General features: G+C 52.9%; 1 protein-coding gene and 1 long non-coding RNA gene across 2 annotated transcripts in view; one reads left to right on the top strand and one right to left on the bottom strand.

The window, feature by feature from the left end:
• Positions 1–520: 520 nt before the first annotated feature.
• LOC115848090 (uncharacterized) overlaps positions 521–20,643 on the top strand; it is a 42,923-nt gene continuing 22,800 nt past the window's right edge. Inside the window, exons 1-3 of the long non-coding RNA XR_004037578.2 lie at positions 521–2,515; positions 4,655–4,770; positions 16,047–16,200. This is a non-coding gene — a long non-coding RNA (uncharacterized lncRNA). The remainder of the gene's footprint in view (positions 2,516–4,654; positions 4,771–16,046; positions 16,201–20,643) is intronic.
• On the bottom strand, positions 1,656–19,381 carry NLRC3 (NLR family CARD domain containing 3). The gene is made up of 17 exons (XM_030848454.3): positions 19,204–19,381; positions 17,352–19,098; positions 16,239–16,325; positions 12,887–12,970; positions 12,355–12,438; positions 10,892–10,975; positions 9,461–9,544; positions 8,785–8,868; positions 8,102–8,185; positions 7,489–7,572; positions 6,726–6,809; positions 6,149–6,232; positions 3,770–3,853; positions 3,265–3,348; positions 2,538–2,621; positions 2,064–2,147; positions 1,656–1,746 (listed from the first exon to the last, which is right to left on the bottom strand). The coding sequence occupies exons 1-17, from the start codon at positions 19,379–19,381 to the stop codon at positions 1,656–1,658; spliced, it is 3,195 nt and encodes a 1,064-aa protein (XP_030704314.1).

Below are 20,643 nucleotides of genomic sequence, written 5' to 3'. Positions count from 1 at the left end.
ATTTTTGGCTGTGTTGGGTCTTCATTGCTGCGTGCAGGCTTTCTCTAGTTATGGCGAGCAGGGGCTACTCTTTGTTGCGGTGCACGGGCTTCTCATTGCAGTGGCTTCTCTTGTTGCGGAGCACAGGCTCTAGGCATGTGGGCTTCAGTAGTTGTGGCACGTGGGCTCAGTAGTTGTGGCTCGCGGGCTCTAGAGCTCAGGCTCAGTAGTTGTGGCACACGGGCTTAGTTGCTCCGTGGCATGTGGGATCTTCCCCGACCAGGGGAAGGGACACAGGGGAACCTGTGTCCCTTGCATTGGCAGGCAGATTCTTAACCACTGTGCCACCAGGGAAGTCCCAAAATGTCTCCATTTTTAAGGAACCTTTATAAATACCCCTCTGTGGGGTGATACTTTGAGACTGTGTGATTTTCTTCCCTAATAGGCTTTCATCCATGGTTTTATCATCCAATGATGATTCTTGCCCAAATACTCTTTTTTTTGTTGTTGTTTTTTGCAGTACACAGGCCTCTCACCGTTGTGGCCTCTCCCGTTGCGGAGCACAGGCTCTGGACGCGCAGGCTCAGCGGCCATGGCTCACGGGCCTAGCCACTCCACAGCATGTGGGATCTTCCCGGACCGGGGCACGAACCCCTGTCCCCTGCATCGGCAGGTGGACTCTCAACCACTGCGCCACGAGGGAAGCCCCCAAATATTCATTTTTAAAGGAACATTTGGAACATAGTTCCTATTCAAATTTAAAAGTGATAATTACTTTATAATTTTCATAAGCATTTTCCTTGGTTATTTAGTTGATGAGAGCTGTGATGTCCGTTTGGAATATTTTTCCTTTCAACATGGACAGATGTCTGAGGGAATTTATGCCACATGGAAACTCGCCTTTCTTGCCCTTACAGGGAAGCTGTAGCCACAGTAGTGCTTTGGGAAGCCAAATATATATTATGGCATTGACATTTAATGTACCATTGATAACCACTATGCCAGATTCCAAATGACATATAGCAGACAAAATCAGAGATTTTGTAATGGATAAAAGATGGCAAAAACCTTGGAGAACTTTTTTTGTCTGTCTCCAGAATCCTATAATTGAAGGCTTCATTTCTCTTTAAAATTTTTTCATAATTTTTCCGTATGACTCTAAGGATCATACTCCTAAATCCTGTTTTTCGTCTTGAGAAAAGAAAGAGAGGTCCCCTCTGTCACGGATGCCAAATTGATACTCTTCATGGGCTTGAAGATGGCAACTCATTTCAGAGTGAGGGGGATGATTTTAGCCAGGTCAGTGGAAAAGGGCAGTAATGATAAGAAAAAGTAGGGGCACATGAAGACCTCAGGATATAAATGGCTCCAACTGGCTTCTTACTTGCTGAGTTCTGAGGCCTGTCCCTGATCCCCTTGGAGGAAGACCCTCCTTTCCTTGTGCTGTAACACAGTGTTCATCGCTCCCCTGCCTGGACTGACCCTGGACCAGGAGAGGTGCTTGTGTCCTCCTCTGGCAGCACCACTCCTGCCTCCTAGTAGAAGACCAGCTCTCCTGCAGGTCAGCATCATTCCCAGAACACAGGAAGGCACCTTGGAAAGTGGTCTTTTTGTTGGAAAGCTTCCAGCTGTGTCTCTGCTGTTCTTCTGCCTGGTCCACCAAGAACTTGTTTTGCTCACATTTCAACAGTGAACGAGGAGGCATTTGTCTTGATAGCCTCTGAGATCATCCTGGCACCAGATTCTCCAATGTGATTTCCCTGGAGACTAGAAGAGAAGGATTAGGACAGGGCTTGAGAAATTGACTGAAGGGCTGGAGGCCTGAAGATTCTCATTAGTAAAGCACAGATGGTCACTACATAAAATGCAGAACCCAGTGTGAAACCTTTGTGCTTCCAGGATTCCTCCTGTGGACAAGGCTCAGCATGGCTCCTTCTTATACTGAGTTCCCTTGCAGAGCTGCTAAGGGGCCTGGGAGTCAGCTGGCTCCGAGACTCAGGCGGAAGGTAGGGTCTGCCCTGGGAGCAGTTCTAAGGGTGAGCAAGGATGGCAGGAACGGGCAGATGCTGCCGAGCCCCACTCACTTGATGTGCCGTAGCCCATGGTTTCCAGACAGTGCGGTGGCAACACATATCGCCCCGTCCATTCCCAAGGAATTCTCTTGGAGACTAGGCAGAGAAAAGATGGAGACACCACAGTGAGCCATTCAGGACAGAAGAACACTCCCCAGGAAGCAGCACTGCACTATCTTGGGACAAGTCTGAGACTGATTTATCCACAGGCGCCATAGCAACAGCGAAGTGGCATTTAACCCTGAGACCTGTGTCTGCAGGCCGCCAGATTGTCTCGTCCAGGTGCCGTGGAGGACATAAGACCAAAAATGCAGAAGTGAACAAACCCATCCACAATATGGACTATAGTAATCAGAATAGTGTCAGCTATTTGTACTCGGAAGGAAGCAGCTACAAAGGAAATCAAGTGTGTCTTATGCCACGGGAGAGGTTCCAGAAGAGAAGTCTGCTGTTTTAAGGCGCAGGTAGGTCTATACAACCACTCACTTGAGTCTTCGGAGACTTGAGTTGACCCTCAGAGCATTCGCCAGGGCTTTGGCTCCGGCCACCCCAATGGCATTTCCTCTTAAGCTGTTGGGAAAGATGGGAACCCTAAGGCACAGTGACAGCTGAGAGGTGAACACGGTACCTCTTCAGGTGAGCATGAGTTACTTAGTAACCACGGGCGGGTGGCGGTACAGTAAGGTTGCTCCTTCCTCACTCCTGGGCACAGAACAGAAATTGGCTCTGGGGAGCAGGATGCAGGGAGGGGTGAGGCCAACCCAACCTGGTGGTTTGTTGGAACTCTTATCCTCCGTTTTCATTCCAAAGAAAGAGCTGGGCCCAGACCAGAGCAGCAACCCTCCATCCAGAGGGGCCCATGTGCTCGGAGCCACAGAACTGCAGGAGCAGGGATGACCCAGACATCCTGAGAGCCCCACAGAGGTTGGGGCCCCAGGTTTGATCTTCTCACAGACCGGGTCAGTGGCCACTGGCCACCCCAGGCCTGGGGACATGTTTAGCCTGGGCAAGGCCAAGGAGAGGACCAACAAGTGACTCCCAGGAAAAGGGGTGACATGGGGTTGGGGAAGCTGGGGCCTGCCCAATCTACGTGAGGATATTTAAATGATTTGGGAGTTTCCGTGTACATTTCCCCCTTCCATATCTGTTCATTTTGAGTCAACATCTTGGTTTCTTTGGGCAAGAGGCTGTAGCCAGAGACTGGAATACTTACTCAAGAATCTCCAAGGTTCTGTTCACAGCCAGGGCCTCCCCGAGTGCCTGGGCCCCAGGGGCAGCAATGGAGGCCACCTGGAGACTATAAAAGGAGATGCAGTCAACACAGACAGGCAGCCTCTCTGGCCCTCACACCCACCCGGGTCCAACTGCATCCATACTCGCCCTTCATTTCCACTACCTCTTGACTTAGGGCTGAAAGTGGTGAAATAGCACTGAAAGTTGTTGGCCCTGGTCTGTCCAAAGAACGCTGCATCTCCTGTCTGCACTGATGCTAGACAGAGATCTGGATGCTATGGATATAGGAAGTAGAGGTGGTCTTCCGGAGAGTTTGGGGGGTAATACTCCCTGCACCCCTAGTTCTTTCTAGATGTCCGGTGACCCAGTTGCTAATATTAGGAAAATCAAACCCACCTTCCTTGACTAGGAAACAAAAATGACGGTTAATGTGAAAGGATGGTTAAGGGCCAGCTTCCTGGGCTGCTGTGCATATCAGGACTTACTAGAGAGCAGTGAGGGCTGTGTTCGCCTTTAGCGCACTGGCCACTGCAGAAGCACCTTCGTCCCCGATGGCGTTTTCCTGTAAACTGAACATAGAGCCTGAACTCTGGGTGCACAGAACAGGGGCCAACGCTGTGGCAGGACATGCTGAGCATGGACCTTCTAGATTTAAATCAGACCACACACACGATAGCAGACCATCTTCCCAGGGTCACCCTGGGGATCACTGTACCTCGTGTGTGGCCACTGCAGCCCCGTGGCCACCTAATGCATGTGCTCAGGGGTCTGGGGTCTGCATGAGTCTGGACTGTCAGAGCCAAACCAGAAAAGGGACACGTGGACATACTGTCAATGAGAGCTTGGTGTGCTTTGCAAAGCCATCCAGAAAATCAAAGCGCTCAATCCTCGGGCCATTCTTGCTGGTCAGTGTTTTACATCTTTTTTCCCCCCTTTCCTTCCACATTGGAGGAAAGTGGCAGGCCCTGGAGCAATAAATGTTTAAGAGTTTAGTTCAAGTGGACGTTGGTATGTTTGAGGGAGCAATTTGCAGTGATAATTTTAACAGACATTTGAGTATATTGGGTGCCAGCAAGCCCAGTTCCAGCTTCTTGGAACTCAGGTGGGGAGACAGATGAGAGTTACCAACTGCAGGGTGCTAGAAGAGCCCTGTGGAGTCTCCTTCCCCAGTGTGGTCACAGAGGCTGCCCAGCAGAAATAGGTCTAAACCAAACCTGCAGGTGAGAGATGGGGGAGGGCCTGGCACATCTAAGGAAACCAAAGAAATCGAGTTGAGTTGTTGGAGTGTGTAATGAGGCTGAGGGGGTGCAAAGGAAGCAGATCTTTAGGGGCCTTGGAAGCCACGCTAAGGGTTGGACTTCACTCTGCAGGCACCAGGCAGCCATTTAAACATCTTGTCTAGGATGGGAACAGATTTACGTTTGGGAAAGATCTTTGGCCAGCAGTATGAAGATGGACGGATGTGGAGGCTGTGGCAGTGATGCAGGTGAGTGCTGCTGGCGGCCTGGACAGCGGCCGTGAGGGTAGAGGGTGGGTGGGTGGAACATTGGGGGAAGAATTGACAGGATTTGGAGATGGGGTGCAGGTGGGAAGTGAGAAGGCGATGTTTCTAGCTTGCACAGTTGGTTGCTGGATCCCCTCACAAGGTGAGGAGCCAAGAAGCAGACTTGTGGGGGAGATAAGTCAGTGGGAAGTGGAGTGGGCAGTGGACACGTGGGTCTGGAGCTCAGGAGAGAGGTCTGAGCTGTAGATGTGGGGGCCACCAGGACTTTGAAGGGAATTGGAGCCCTGGGTTAGGAGGAGCTTCTAGAAAGAGACATCATTCAAGGGAAGATGACCCAGGACAGAACCTTGAGGAGTACTGTATTTAGAGTCAAACGGAAGGACCAGCCAGACGAGGAATATCTTGGAAGTTGAGGGAGAAGTATTCGGCATGAAAAGCAGATGAGGCTCAAAGGTTCAACACGGAGTGACCATCTGACCCAGCAGTTCTGCTCCCAGGTGTACACACAAGAGAATTAAAAGCATGTGTCCACACGGAAACTTCTCTATGAATGCTCACGGCAGCATTATTCATAATAGCCAAAAAGTGGAAACAACCCAAGTGTCCATCAGTGGGTGAGTGGATAAACATGTCTATCCATGCAGTGGAATATTATTTACTCATAAAAAGGAATGAAGTACTGATACATGCTGCAATGCAGATGAACCTTGAAAACATTATACTAAATGAAAGATGTGAGTCACGAAAGACTTCATTTACATGAAATGTCCAAAACAGGTAAATCCATAGAGACAGTAGATTAGGGAACTGGGGGACTTGGTTGGGGGCAGGGGAATGGGGAGTGACTGCTAATGAGTATGAAGTTTCTTTTGGGGTGATTGAAAGGTCCTAAAATTGATTGCAGTGATATTGCACAACTCTGTGAATATACTAGAAACCAGCGACATGTACACCTTAAATGGGTGTATTATATCTCAACAAAGCCGTTGTTTTTTGGGTTTTTTTGCAGTATGCGGGCCTCTCACTGTTGCAGCCCCTCCCGCTGTGGAGCACAGGCTCCAGACACGCAGGCTCAGTGGCCATGGCTCACAGGCCCAGCCGCTCCGCGGCATGTGGGATCCTCCCAGACCGGGGCACAAACCCATGTCCCCTGCATCGGCAGGCGGACTCTCAACCACTGCACCACCAGGGAAGCCCTCAACAAAGCTGCTTTTTTTTAAATAGCAGATGAGATGGAAACCTGCCCGCTAGCTTTAGAGCAGAGGAGGCTGTGTGCTGAGGGTGTGAGCCCTGCACCTGGTGGGCACCGAGGTTGCAGATTTCCCTGCCCCCTCTCCCCCCCTGCGGAGGCCCCACTTACTCAAGGCTGGTGAGGCTCGTGTTGAGCTGTAGTGCTTGTCCCAGGGCCTTGGCGGCGCCGGCCTGGATAAAGTTCCACTGCAGGCTGGGCAGACACACACACATGACTGCGTGGCCCATGGCAGAGCCCAGGAGGTCCTAGGGGCTCCAGAAAGAAGGGGCTTCTCCTGGGAGAGTGACCACAGGGAATGGGGTCCCTGAAGGACGAGGTCCTGACCAAGGTGGGCAGAATGCCTGCAGCCCCCCCTCAGGCTAGTCCCAAGGGGCCTACGTGCACTCTGGTTAGTGGAGGGCACAGGGACAGGCTCAAATAGACTCCAGGTGGCCCTGCATGAAGCATGTGACAGAAGCACAGCGTGGGCACACACCTCCCACCATTGGCCTCTCTCCGGTGAACGGCCCCAGGGAGCAGAGCAGGGGGCAGGGCACAGCCTAAAGGCCCTGAGGCCATGTTGCTGGCGGGGGTGGGGCCGGGGCCCTAAGCCGAACTTGGCCTTCGGCCTCCCCTGGTTTGAGTGGTCCTGCAGCTCTGTGAGCAGACAAATGGACAGGGCAGGGAGGGTGCGTCGAAGACTCACTGAAGGGATGTGAGGGCACAGTTTTCTCTCACTGCCACTGCGATGGCCTGGGCGCCCTGGTCGTGGAGCAGGTTGGCTGTCAGGCTGGGAGGAGGGGAACAGGGGCAAGTGAGTGGGAGCTGGCAGTGCAGCCCCCGTTCTTGCTCACTGGGGGATCCAGACCTCTGCCGTGTTGTCCCCAACCCCCCCACCCCAGGACTTCATCGTGTCTCCTGGGATTGCCTGGCTCACGCTCTTGGGGTACTTGAATGTACCAGGTGCTGTGTCCAGCATGTGTCCTGGACCATTGAACTGCATCCTGGCAAGCCCATGGGGGGTGGGGGGCAGGGGGCAGGCTCTGTTCAGTGAGCTTCCACGACAGGTCACCTGCCAGGAGGTGGCCAGAGCCGCCTGGGGACTCACTCATTCCTGATCCCTGTTCTGGGAGCCCCTCCCACTTGCTCATATATTGTTGCCAGGGAGTGGGGGTCGGGGGGTCAGGGCAGGGAGAGTGTTGCCACTCACTTCATCCTCCTGTAATTTACGACATAGAGCGGGGGACTTGTGTCAGGGTTGCCACCGGGCAGCAGGTCTCCCAGTCCCCCCACCAACCAGGTCCTTCCCGCACAATGGCGGGGGCGCCAAGGGTCTGCCATCGACTCCCAGCTCTGGATGAGTGAGGCCCTAGGTGCCAAGGGTCTGCCATCGACTCCCAGCTCTGGATGAGTGAGGCCCTAGGTGGCATAAAGAGCCTTAGGAAGCACAGCCTGCCCCCATCACGTACTCCAGGCTCTTCAGGGTGCTGTTGGTGCGGAGAGCACGAGCCAGATCCTGGGCTCCCTCCGGGCTGATGGAGTTTTCTCGCAGGCTGAGGAAAGAGAGGACCGTGAACTGCTGACTGACAGGGGAGGCCTGCCAGGTGCTCAGGCTGTGAGAAGCTGAGAGCCCCAGGTGGAACCTGGGCCAAGGTGGGAAGAGCCTGCTCTAGGAAGTCCCCCTCCGACTGCTCACCAGCCAGATGTCCCCACACACCCCCAGGACTGTCAGCAGTAGGACAGACAGTCCAGGAGGAAGAGGATAAGATGACAGGACCTCAGAGGTGTGAAGGGAGGGGAAGGCCAGCATGCTTGGGGGCCTGCAGGCTTGCCCGTAGGAAGGGAGCTGCAGATACGGCCAGCTGAGGGCCAGAGCTGCCCCTGCCTCCCCAGTGAACAGGGGGAGCGCCGGCTGCCAGGCTCCAGAACCAAGCTGCCCAACCATAGATCTTCCCCATCACAGGCCCCTGGGGGTGGGGGTGTGGGCTTCTCAGCACCAGCCTTTCCTTCCACGCCCCAAAGTCCCTTCAGACACCCTGGCCAAAGGGACGCCCTCAGATGGAGAGTGAGGCAGGGACTTACTTGAGGCTGAGGAGCATCTGGTTGGTGCAGAGGGCTTCCATCAGCGCTGCCACTCCCAGATCACTGATGGAATTGCTTTGCAGGCTGCAGACAGAGGACAGGGCGCACTTTGACGTGGCTGTCTCAGGATGCGGAGGGAGTCCAGCCTGGGGCTGCAGGCACTGAGTTCAGCAGGGAGTTGGGGGAACCCTGTGCTGCCCCCACGGCCTTTCTCATCCCGTTCCCCGCATTCCGGCTCCTGCTAGGTCAGGGCAGGTGGGTCTAGCACAACCAGTGCCTTGATTTGAGTGGCTCCACAAGGCTTCTGGGGGGGGGGACATGTGTCTGCAGCCCCCAGAGAAAGTGGTGCAGCTGAGTGTCCCCATTATGGGGATAGCACTGAACTCCCCAATCCCCACCAAGGCCCTTGGAGCCAGCCCCCTCTGCAGCCACCTGTGCCAGCTTCTAAAGTACACTCAGTGCTTGTCACTGAAAATTCCAGAACCAGCGCCGACCCTGACTGTCCACTGGGGTGGGCTGGAGGGAGACACTAAGATCACAGTATGCCCAGGGTTGGTGGTTGATTTGGTTCTGACAAGGAACTGGTCCTGACTGACAGCCCTCCTCCAGGACCCACCCACCTGCTGGATGGGGAACCCAGGTGGGGAGTCACCCTCTGCCCATAGCCACCCCTGGAGACTCACTCCAGGCTCTTCAGGCCCTGGTTCACCTTCAGGGTCTCCGCCAGGGCCTTGGCACCTCCATCGCCAATGCTGTTACTGGAGAACCTGCAAGAGATGGGACATGGGTGGAGCAGCCTGGTAGGGCGAAGCTGGGGGATCAGAGTCCAGGAAGCCCTCCAGGGAAGGGCTGTCTCTGTTGTCTCAAGGGTGCCCAGGGCACAGTTTCTTCTGCCTGAGGCTGGTTGGTGGGTAGCCTCCGTAAGAGATCAAGGTAGCAAAGTCTTTCTTGACTCCTTGACAGGGTTGGCAGGGCCAACTCTTTAGTGAGGGGTATTTGTGATAACTTTATGTGAAGGTGGCTGGGATGGTGTTTTCTTCTACCAGCTGGGAAGGCAGTAAATGTGAGTCTGAGACAGTTGGGGCTCACTCATTCCTGGGAATCTGGATCTCCATTCTCCTGGTCCAGGGCTTTGGAGTCCAAAGCCAGCTATCTTGTGCCCACACATTGATTCATCCATCCACTCACCCACTTACTCACTCATCCATTCATCCATCCATCCACTCACCCACCCACTCATCTGCCCACTCATCCATCCATCCACCCATCCATCCAACCCCTTGTTCACAAATATTTGTGATGGGCTGGGCATTGTGCCAGGCATGGAGGATACCAGTTTGGCCCTTCTGCATTTCTCACATGAGCTCCTTCAGACTCCTGTTCTGCTTCAGGGCATCTGCCATCTGCTGGGTTCCCGCTGGCCCGATGCTGTTCTTCTGCAGGCTGTAGGAGAGGGGTCCTTCAACAAAGCTGGTCACAGCCATTCCCAGGCTAAGGACAGTCTGGTTCAAGGTGAGAGGTCAGAGACTACTCAAGTGCCTCTCTGTTTACCACAGCATGGGGCGAGGGGTCTCCAGGAAAGGTCTGTGGATTGTTGCCAAAGTGTTGCTAATAGACTGATGTGAAGAGTTGAGGCAAGAACCGTTGGGCCTTCCCTTCAGGGGCCAGAAAGCAGTGACCAGCGGACACTGTTGATATCCAGCAACCTCCAAACTGGAGATTTCCATGTAGAAGTCCCACTGGCCCTTCACCTGACCAGCCTTCTCAACACTCAGCAGTCTGCCTCCAACCAGACCAGCCAGCAGCCTGCCCTGCAACCCTGCAGTCCTCCCAAGGGCAGACCCTCCCTTAGGCGCCTCGTCTTCAAAAGCTTCTTCCTTTTATACTAAATGTGGAGGAGGGAGATGTTACAGGAGAAACCCTGTGCTCATCCTAGAAGGACAGGCAGGGCAGGACCTCTTCTGTGTGAGGCTAAATACACTCTAAACAAAATGGAATTTTCCCTGGTTACAAAGGGAAAAAACCCCTCCCTCCCCTCCCTTAGAGTATTTCCTTGAGCAAACTTGGGATTGTAAATCCTTTCCCTGTCCCTTTGAGAGTGTGTAAATCTTTTTAAGAGCTAGAAGTAAACCTCTTGGCAAGTTTATAGCCTCGGAATATCTTTTGTAAGGGCCTTGGAGCCATCTCTTTGAACTGTGCACATCAAGTAAGAGAGCACCTGCTCCAAGCTGTAAGTACCTGCTGGTCATAAAGATGTGAGAAGTTTTCTTTTCCTTTTGATAAATGCAGTTAGCAAACACAGATGGCTTCCCCCAAATAACAGGCAAATTTAGTATAAGGTAAGTGTGACAAATGGTTCTGTCCAGTCCTCTTATTTGAGGGCAAGTTGTGGTTTTTCTTGAAGACACTTATGTAATGGGTTGTATCTGCTCGACTGTAGGAAAGGGTGAGATTCTTTTCTGTCTTTGCCATCCCATTGGTGGATTGCCTTTGATGCTCATTGCAGGCTAACTGAATGCTTATTCCAGTAATTAAGCTGTTTCATACTTTTCTACATTTGTGGAGAGGATTTTCTGGGTTGGCAGGAGGCTTTATTTTTAATTATTTCCCCCACACCTGTTCTGTGGAAAAGCAGTGGACATCAGATTTTCCAGGGGCCATCCAGATGGATCAGAAAGCCTCAGGGCTTTGTCCCATCCATCCCTCCATGCAGAAAACAGACAGGCCCTTGGAGGAGAAGGGAGAAGAGAGAAGAGAAAACGTTCTCTGCCAGCCAGCATGCCCACTCACTGCAGCACGGAGAGGGTCCGGTTGGCAGCCAAGGCCTCAGCCATGGACCTGGCACCGTCATCCCTGATCCTGTTGCTCTGGAGGCTGTGGAAGCAAAGAGGTGCATCACTGATGGAGCATAGGATGGTGCCTGGCATGCCCTCACCCCCACTACCCAGGAAGTGGGAAAACAACTGGCCCTTCCCACTGCTGCTTTGGCCTTAGGTTTTCCTCTGGGTCTCTAAGTACTTGCCTGCTGACTGGGGACAAGGTGCCCATGGTATGTGGATCACAATGACAAGGTCATTGATAGTCCCAATTACAGCTAAAAGCCACAGCACCCAGGTGTTGGTGAGGATGTGGAGAAATTGGAACCCTCATCCGCTGCTGGTGGGAATGTCAAATGGTATGGCCTTTGAGGAAAGCAGTCTGACAGTTACTCAAAAGGTTAAATATAGGGTTACCGTGTGACCCAGCAAATTCCACTCCTACGTATATCTACCCAAAAGGATTGAAAAAAAGTCCTCAAATACTTGTACAGAGATGTGTACAGCACAATAGCCACAAGGTGGAAACAACCCAAGTGTCCATCAGCTGATGAATGGATAAACAAATTGTGGTCTGTTCATGTAATGGAATATTATTCAGCCATGAAATGGAATGAAATACTGGCGCATGCTACAACGTGGATGAACCTTGAAAACATTATACTAAGTGAAAGAAGAAAGACACAAAAAGTCTTATTTTTTGATTCTATTTATATGAAATATCCAGAATAGGTAAACATACAGAAAGCAGATTGGTGGTTGCCAGGGGCTGAGGGGAAGGGAGAATGGGAAGTGATTGCTAATGGGTATAGTGTCTCTCTTTAGGGTGATGCAAATATTTTGGAACTAGATAGAGGTGTTGGTTGCACAACTGTGAATATACTAAATGCCATTGAATTGTACACTTTAAAATGATGAATTTTATGTGAATTTCGCTTCAATAAAAATAAATATATAAATGAACAAGACAAAACAAAATGACAGGACACACTCCGCTAAGGATGGATACAACCAGTGGCCCCTAAAAGGAGCCCAGCAAACCACACCACACCATAGGAACCATCTGGAAGATGGGATTTCAGTGTCTTGGAAAACACCGCAGGGGATCATTCTGATGCCATGGCCTTGGGGATTTCCTACTCAATGTAGGACAAGAGCTTTCCCTCATAGATTATTTTGTCCTTCAAACCTCCATATACCTCCACCCCTCTTCTCCTCCATCCCCTGTTCAGGCCATAAACACAGGCATAATGACTAGGGAAGAGCTGAACTTAGAAACTTGCTTAGGATACAAGATCCCCTGGCATCCACTGGGTGGGAGCCACTATCTCATGGTCGCCATTTTGAATTACCTCCCACTCCATGGGTGGCACCTGATGAGAGGGTTCTCTGGGCCACCTCCTGGGGGCAGAGAGACAGGGAGCGGGTGACACGTACCACAGAGAGGCCAGAGTGCGGTTGATCTTCAGAGCATCTGCCAGTGCCTTGGCCCCTTGAGGTCCAATGGAGTTACTGCGGAGGCTGGCAGAGGAAGAGAGAGGAAGAACCATTCTCTTTTAGCCAATTCCCAGGGAGGGAAGGAGGAACAGAAGTTACATGGACCTTTAAATCCATGCTCCTCGAAAAGAATGCATCAGGGTTTAGGATTTCACGTTCTGTAGAACTGGGGCAGAGATCCTTATTTAGGCAATCGAGGAAGGAGTTCCCCAAGATGGCCCCATGTGATGGGGAGAAGAAAGCAGGATCTGATGGACTAGTGGGCTTGGGCCAAGTGTGAAGAGATGATAACACCAGGTTCAAGGCCAAAATTCTGGCGCTTCACTGGGTGAGTCCCAGCAGCTGAGCAGGAGTCAAGACTTTGCTTGCTCAGCTGTCCTTCCAACCCATCCTGGGAAGAGTGTGGTCTAGGGGACTTCACAAGATGGCTCAACACTCTCTCCCTGTCCCAGGGGTGAAGGGTCCTACTTACTCCAGAGTGGTCAAACTTCTGTTAACGAGGAGGGATCTGGCCAGAGCTTTCGCCCCTTTGTTACTGATCTGGTTTTCAGCCAAGCTGCCCAAAGAGAGGGAGAGGAGTGGTTAATGAAGGTCTGTAAATCTTGCCGCCTATCCTGCAACGCGAGGCCTGGGATCCAAACCCGTCAGCCACCATAACATCATCGGGGCCTGGACTCAGGTGGAGATCAGGTAAGCCAGGCCGAGGAAAGCCTCTGAGATGGGCAAGGTAGGGCCAGAGTGGGTGGACAGACCCTCACACCAGCAGAGGGTCCCAGTGGGAAGTATGACCAGAATCCAGCACAACACCTTCTACCCCAACAGCGCAGCAGAGGGTACGGGCAATTACTGAAGACTACCATGGGATTCCCAGCCAGGGGTGTGCTGGAAAACCAGCTGTCAGGAAGAAACAAAATACAAAAATCATGATTTGTTGGGTTGGCTAATTTCCATGGTGTAAATACTCCCATCATGGCCAATTTCAAGCACTCTCAGCTTGTAAAAATTCCGAAAATGTAACAATCAGCTCTCATGAACTTGTGGCTGAAGTCGGTTCCAGCACACCCCTGACCCCAGCCCTTTCTCTAATCCAAGAAAGGAAAATGGTAGAGTTATTATAAAATTAACTTTGAAGTAACAAAATGTACGTCTGTATCTGCCTTGAAAGGGCATTCCAGGGAATTCCCCAGTGGTCCAGTGGTTAAGACTCTGCTTTCATTGACAAGGGCATGGGTTTGATCCCTGGTCAAGGAACTAAGATCCCACAAGACACGTGGTGTGGCCAAAAAAAGGCATTCCAGGAACACAATGGGGATCCACTTAATGTTCCTTCATACACCCAGTTTCAGAAATGATATCTGTTGAGGTTCTTAGGCATTTTAAAATGTGAGACAGCCCCATGGGATGCAATTGGAATCCACAGTGCTTTTCAAGCTATGTTTCAACAGACCCTAAGTTTCTTCAGAAAAGCTTCAGGAGGCTGAGGGGAAACCAAGTGCCTAGGCCCTGCCTCCCACTTCTTTGAATCCCAGCAGCCCCCCTTTTGTTTGCCTGTCTAATTGGGATTCTGCCTCATATGCCACTTTTTTATTTATATTTGACGGCGTTGGGTCTTCGTTGCTGCGCATGGGCTTTCTCTAGTTGAAGTGAGTGGGGGCTACTCTTCGTTGCAGTGCACGGGTTTCTCATTGCAGTGGCTTCTCATTGTGGAGCAGGGGCTCTAGGCATGCAGGCTTCAGTAGTTGTGGCACGTGGGCTCAGTAGTTGTGGCTTGTGGGCTCTAGAGGGCAGGCCCAGTAGTTGTGGTGCCTGGACTTAGCTTCTCCGTGGCATGTGAGATCTTCCTAGACCAGGGCTTGAACCCGTGTCCCCTGCATTGGCAGGAGGATTCTTAACCACTGTGCCACCAGGGAAGGCCCTCATGTGCCACTTTTAAAAAGCGTTCTATCACTTAAAAAAAGTTTGAAGACTGTTCATCCAGACCACCACCTTCTATATAACTGTTCTCAGCTTCTAGAGAGCCTCTGTCTCCATCCCCTACCCCCAGGACTTTTGTAACATTTTATAAACAATATTTCATGAAGGATACCTTGGATGTTTCAAACAGGGTTGTGGCACTGAGGACCACCTATAGAGAGGTGAAGGAGAGAGTGTGGCCAGAGAAGTTGTTTTTGGCTTTGTTCAGAAAAATCTCTGAGTACTATCTAGATTCCTTTAAGCAAAACACTGAAAGTTGGCTATTTTGCTGAAGGTTCTCATGAAGGAAACTATATTCATAATGAGAAATTATCATTATTTTGTTTCTTTCAAAGAGATTGCATTTAAATTTCTGGCTAACAAGAGGATCCTGCTAGTTAACAGCTGGCTCTTACACGGTGCTTCCTCTGTGGCTGTCCTGTCCTGAGCACTTTACGTGAATTAACTCATGTAGCCTCGTGGCAACCCTAAGAGGCAGTGTGCAGTAAAGGATTAACCTTGGCCCCTGCTCCTGAGAGGTGACCTCTAAGCCCTTGGAATGTCCTGCCTGGTAGGAATGTCTCTGTTTACCTGGGGGCCTTGGGCCTTGATGGATAGTCTATCTCACAATGGGATTTATGGTCATGCAGTGTCAGCTTGACCTCTGGAGGGGCTGGAGACTAAGGTCAGCATGCGGTGGGCAGGTGTGTCTTCACGACCAACCCCCAGTAATAACCCTGGACACCAAGGCTTGGGTGAGCTTCCCTGGTTGGAATGCTCTGTGTGTGTTGTCACACATGGTCTCTGGGAGTAGGAAGCGCTCTCTGTTCAGCTCCGCTGGGAGAGAGCGGCTGGAAGCTTGGCCTGGTCTCTGGGACCCTGCCCCAAGGGCTGTTCGCTTTGCAGATTTTAATGTGTATCCTTTCAGTGTAATGAACCGTAATTGTGGGTATAATTGGTTTTCTGAGTTCTTTGAGTTCACTGAACCTGAGAGTGGTCATGGGGACCCCTGAACCCATACCGTTTACCCTTCTTAGGCACAGAGGTGTCTGTTCAAGGTCACATGGAGCTCACCACTACTCTAACCACTATCCTCAAAGACTTACTTTTGCTCTGGACTCATTCTATATTCTTGTCTCCTCAGAAAAAGATTATTTCAAAAGCTGGAGGCTTGTGTGAGGATGAAAAATTACTCTCTGGGTCCTGTTCTCTAAACTCACCTCCCTAGTTCTCCTAAAGCCACCCTCAGGTCATCACATCGATTCAACTACAAATCAGGGTGTTAACTCACACTTGGATGTTATTGGGTTGGCCAAAAAGTTTGTTCGGGTTCTCATAAGATGATGTAGAAAAACACAAACGAATTTTTTGGCCAACCGGATGTAGGAGTGATTTCATTAGCACATAGATCAGTTCTGCAATCAGCATATAAACTCTAATTATGTCATTAAAGATGCAATGTTTAAATTTAAAATTGTTTTAATTGATATTAATTTAAAAATTTGTGTGTTATTTAAAGATGCAATCCTGTGCTCAAAATACCATTTGAGGGCAAACTTTGTGAGGCATTTAGAGTAAATCAGACTTGGTGGTATGTCCGCACAGACAGCATCTGGAGAAATGGTTATGTATCCACGATAGTATCTGACCCATACCGTATCCTTTGCCTCTTCTTACAGATGAGGTACCTGAGCCTCTGGAACTTTCTGGAATGAGCAGAAACAAGCAGCCTGCATCCTGAGCCACACGCCTCAATGACACTTCACTTTGAAAGCACCCCTGGCCATTTGAGCAGAGAGGAGGATGTGAAAAGAGCCCCGGACACCTAGACAGGTGGGCAGCCTGGGCAAGGTCTCCTGGGTCGGCGTTACCTGATCCTCTGAATGCGACAGTCCTTCCCACTCAGCACACTGCCCAGCAGTTCCATCATGGGGTCCTGGAACTGGTTGGTGTCCAGCCTGGTCAGGAGGAACAGCAATAATGAACAGTCCCACTGCCCATGGGCAGGTGGGATGAGGCCCCTGGCAGAGGGCTGGCATCAGGCAGCGGAGGGGGCACTCCACAGACACCCAGGCTGAGATCCTTTCCCTCCCCCTCCTCTCCATCCCAGTGCAGCCCCCACTGTGAGGTTCAGAGATCCGTGCCAGCACACCCACATGCTCAGAGTTTTCCTACAAGAGTGACTTGGGAGGCTCAGTGGTGTAAACCCTGGGCTTCCTACCCACAGGGATGTCTTCCCAGCAGCCCCGCAGTCTGTATGCGTGTGCAGGACACCAGTTGCTAGCTCTCCTCCTTCTGAGGATGTAGAAGCTACTCTGAGGTCCTGAATGACCCTTGTCCTAAGCCTTCCCTTCCCCCCACCAGGGTCCAGAGAATGGACAGAGGGTGATGGGCTGAGAGTGGAGTGAATGGGTATGGCCTGTCAGCATTGGGATGGTTTACAGGGTGTTGTAGGTTGAATTGTATACACCTATAAGATATGTTGGTGTCATAACCCCCCAGTGCCTCAAGAACGTGACCTTATTTGGAAATAGGGTCATTGCAGGGTAATGAGTTAAGATGAGGTGGGGTGGGGTGGCCTGTAACCCAGTGTGACTGGTGTCCTCACAAGAGAGGAGAGCTCTACATGAAGACAGACATGGAGAAGGTGGCCGTGTGACCTCAGAGGGCAGAGACTGTGGTGATGCGTCTACAAGCCAAGTATTGCCAGCAAACACTGAAGGCTGGAGAGGCCAAGAATGACCCAAGGATCCTCCCCTACAGGTTTCAGAGGGAACACAGCCCTGCTGACACCTTGATCTTAGACTCTAGCCTCCAGAACTGGGAGAAAATAACATGTCATTTTAAGCCACCCAGGCTGTGGTCCTTTGTTACAGCAGCCCTAGGACATGGACACAGAGGGGCATGGTGGAGGGGAGGAGCCCTCCAGGTCCCTGCTCTCTCCTCTGCCCACACGCCCCACACAGCCCCACCCTGGCGCCCACCTCAGACTCCGGCAGTAGAGTAGCTGGGGCAGCAGGCTCTGGAGGACCCCCTGGCTGAGGTACAGGGGCAGGTTGGCCTCCTGGGTGCAGACATCGGACACCTGCAGGAGGTAGGCCAGGGCAGCGCGGTGTTGGGGGCTGGTCAGCCCGGCCAGGCCCCCGCTTGCCATGGCCTCTTCCACGCTGTGGGCCAGCTCCGTGTGCTGCAGCTCGCGCAGGCAGTGCAGGACGTTGATGGCCCGGGCGCAGACCACCGTGTTGGGGCACAGGCAGCCCTTCAGGAGCTCGGCCACCTGGGCCCGGTAGCCCTGGTGCTCGCCCTGGGTCAGCAGGGAGCCGGCCAGCAGCGCGTTGACCCTCGGAGACAAGAGGCCTGAGAGGAAGCGCAGGAAGACATCGAGCCGCCCATCCTCGGCCTGCATGGCCCTCTGGGCCGCACTCCTGAAGTGCGTGAGGAAGCCAAGCTGGGGCCAGGACATGCCACCCTCGGTGAAGAGATCGAAGATGGCCCTCTTGGACGCGCTGTAGTAGTAGGCAGCTGCCACAAACTCCTGCAGGGACAGGTGGGTGAAGTAGTAGACTGCTGAGGAGAGGGTCTCCTCCCGCTGCAGGAAGCAGCTGCATGGGGCGGTCTGCAGCAGAGCAAGGTCCACGCCGAACACCTTGAGGTCTGGCTCATAGAACACGTACTTCTTCCTGACCAGCCCGTGGAAGGCCAGCCGGCCCAGTGTCCCCACCATCTTGCGGCAGCCGTGGGCCAGCTGCTCAATGCGGGGGCTCACCTTGCCCTTCTCCTGCCCCTCCCTGCTGAGGGCCATTCTGAAGTACCATGAGTAGAGTTCACACAGGGTCCTTGGAGGCCACGGCTCTGCATCCTGGAGCCCTGGCCTGTTGCGGTGCAGGTGGCCCAGCACCGACCCCACCAGCTGGCAGAAGGCTGGGACGGCGCACATCAGATACAGGGGCCTGTCAGCCTGCATCTGGCTCAGGACCCAACCCGAGAGGACCTGGTCCTCAGGGAACATCTGCCCCAGACACATCTTGATCTCCTCCTCGTTGAAGCCCCGGATCTCGGTCATCCGGTCCACCAGGCCTCCCGGGATCTGGCCAGCCGCGCTGGGGCGGGAGGTGACCCAGACAGAAACACCTGGGAAGAGGTTGCCCCGGATGATGTTGGTGATCAGATGGTCCACTTGGATCTCCTTCTTGGGGTCTCTGCAGGCCACGGTGTTGGAGAAGTCCAGGGGCATCTTACACTCATCCAGGCCATCCAGGACGAGGAGGACTTTGGTTAGGGCTGCTGACGCCAGGCCAGTCTCCCCCGCGTGTGGGAAGACAGAGCGGACAAGTCTGTCTGCAGACAGCTTCTCATGGGTGTTGAGATCCCGGAAGGTCAAAGGCAGCACCAGCGAGAAGTCCTTGCCCATCTGCCCCCGGGCCCAGAGGTAGACAAAGTTCCTCACCAGGGTGGTCTTGCCCACGCCAGCCACCCCAATGGTGATGGAGATGCGGGGCGGGACGGACACCCGCGACAGAGGCAGGAAAAGCCTGTCCAGGGCGATGGTCCTGTTGGAGCACCAGCCCCCACGTGTGGCCTCCACCTGCGTGAAGTCGTGTTCCCTCAGCTGCAGGTCCATCAGGTCCTCCACCAGCAGGAGGCTGGTCAACCTGGAGGAGGGGCTTCCCAGCTCAGGGCTGCCTCCCATCCTGTTCAGAAGGGCCTCTCGGTGCCTCTGTATCCTCAAATCTGGACAGAAGCCAGAGGGGAGGGATGGGGGAGGGTGGGGGAAGAGGGCCCTCCCTCCGGTGGGGGAGGGGAAGAGGGCCCAGGGATCCCTATCTGTCTGCTTACCATTGCCATGGGGCCTCAGCAGGGACTCTGGTGTCCTGTCAGGGGGCTGCAGGATCTGGGAGCCCTGACTGCCCTTCCCAGCCAGCAGGTCCACTAGGGCTTTCACCTGCTCGGCTGGGGAGCCAGCACCGTGGCCCTGGCCAGCCTCCCTGCCCGTGTGCACCTCTTGCTTCCTCATGGAGTCTGGGATTGCTGCCAGGAGCTGTGGAGAGAGGGCCTGAATCTGCTTTCTTCTGTCTCCCCATCAGTGGCCTGGGGACAGGTTAAGCAAGCCTCAAGGGATGGGCGGATGGGGACCCACCCTTTCTCCTGCCCTGAACTACAGGTGGCTCTTGATCTGGCCTCCGGGACAGGGTTGGAAGGACTGTTTGTTGCTGGATGGTGACAGTAGTCCCTGCTGCCAGGAGCATTGCTCAGGTGCAGGGGCCCTGGGCTCGAATCTGAGCTCTGTCACTTACTGGCTCTGCAACACTGGACAGGCCACCTGAGTGCTCTGTGCCGTGGTATCCTCATTTGTAACCTGGAAATGGGGATGAGATTGTGAACAGTTCCACTCATGAGAGGGGAAGGATGAAAGAGACCAATCTGGAAAAGCTGCGTGTGGTATGATTCCAATCCTATGGCCTCCTGGAAAAGGCAAAGCTATGGAGACAGTAAAAGGATCAGTGTTCGTCTGGGGTTTGAGGCGAGGAGGGAGGATGAAGTGGCAGAGCACAGAGGATTTTTAGGGCACTGAAACTACTCTGTATGATACTGCAGTGGTAGATTCATGTCATTGTACATTTGTCCAAACCCATAGAATGTATGGCACCACGAGTGACACTAATGTCAGCTCTGGACTCTGGGTGATAGTGACGTGTCAGTGTAAGTCAACCAATTGTAACCAATGTGCCCCTCTGGTTGGGGAAGGGTGCGTGTAGGTGTGCTGGGGGTAGAGGGAAATCTCTATATTTCCCACTTGATTTTTCTGTGAACCTAAAACTGCTCTAAAAACTAACGTCTATTAACTTAAGAAGAAAAAAAAGAAAGAAAGGAGGAGCCAAAAGGGAAGAGAGAGCTGGTTCAGCTACTCAGCTACTTTTCTTTTGTGTTCCTGGGGCCTCTGGGAAGCGCAGAGGCTCCTGACCCTCAGGCAGCACTGTTTTCTGCTGGGAACAGTGATGCCGAGGCACTGAGAGGCAGAGCCCCACCTGCTCACGTTCCTTTCCCTCCCTGGGGACTGGAGTGGATCCTGTTGCCAAGGCTGGCCGCCCCCATGTGTCCCTCCGTCAGCTAAGGTGGACACTTGAGGACCCTGAGCCCGCCCCCAGCCGCTCCTCACCTGCAGCAGGCAGGATGTCCAGCCCTAGGCAGCCCCTCCAGCAGGGCCCCAGGAACTCAGGGGGCGGGGGTCAGCCATCCTTTGTCCACGGGTCTAGGAGAAAACAGGACGTGGGGCTG

The sequence above is a fragment of the Globicephala melas genome, chromosome 15 (assembly GCF_963455315.2).
Source record: "Globicephala melas chromosome 15, mGloMel1.2, whole genome shotgun sequence".
In the NCBI taxonomy this organism is placed as follows: domain Eukaryota; kingdom Metazoa; phylum Chordata; class Mammalia; order Artiodactyla; family Delphinidae; genus Globicephala; species Globicephala melas.
The sequence above is the reverse complement of the archived record's forward strand: the minus strand, read 5'-3'. Positions and strand labels throughout refer to the sequence as shown.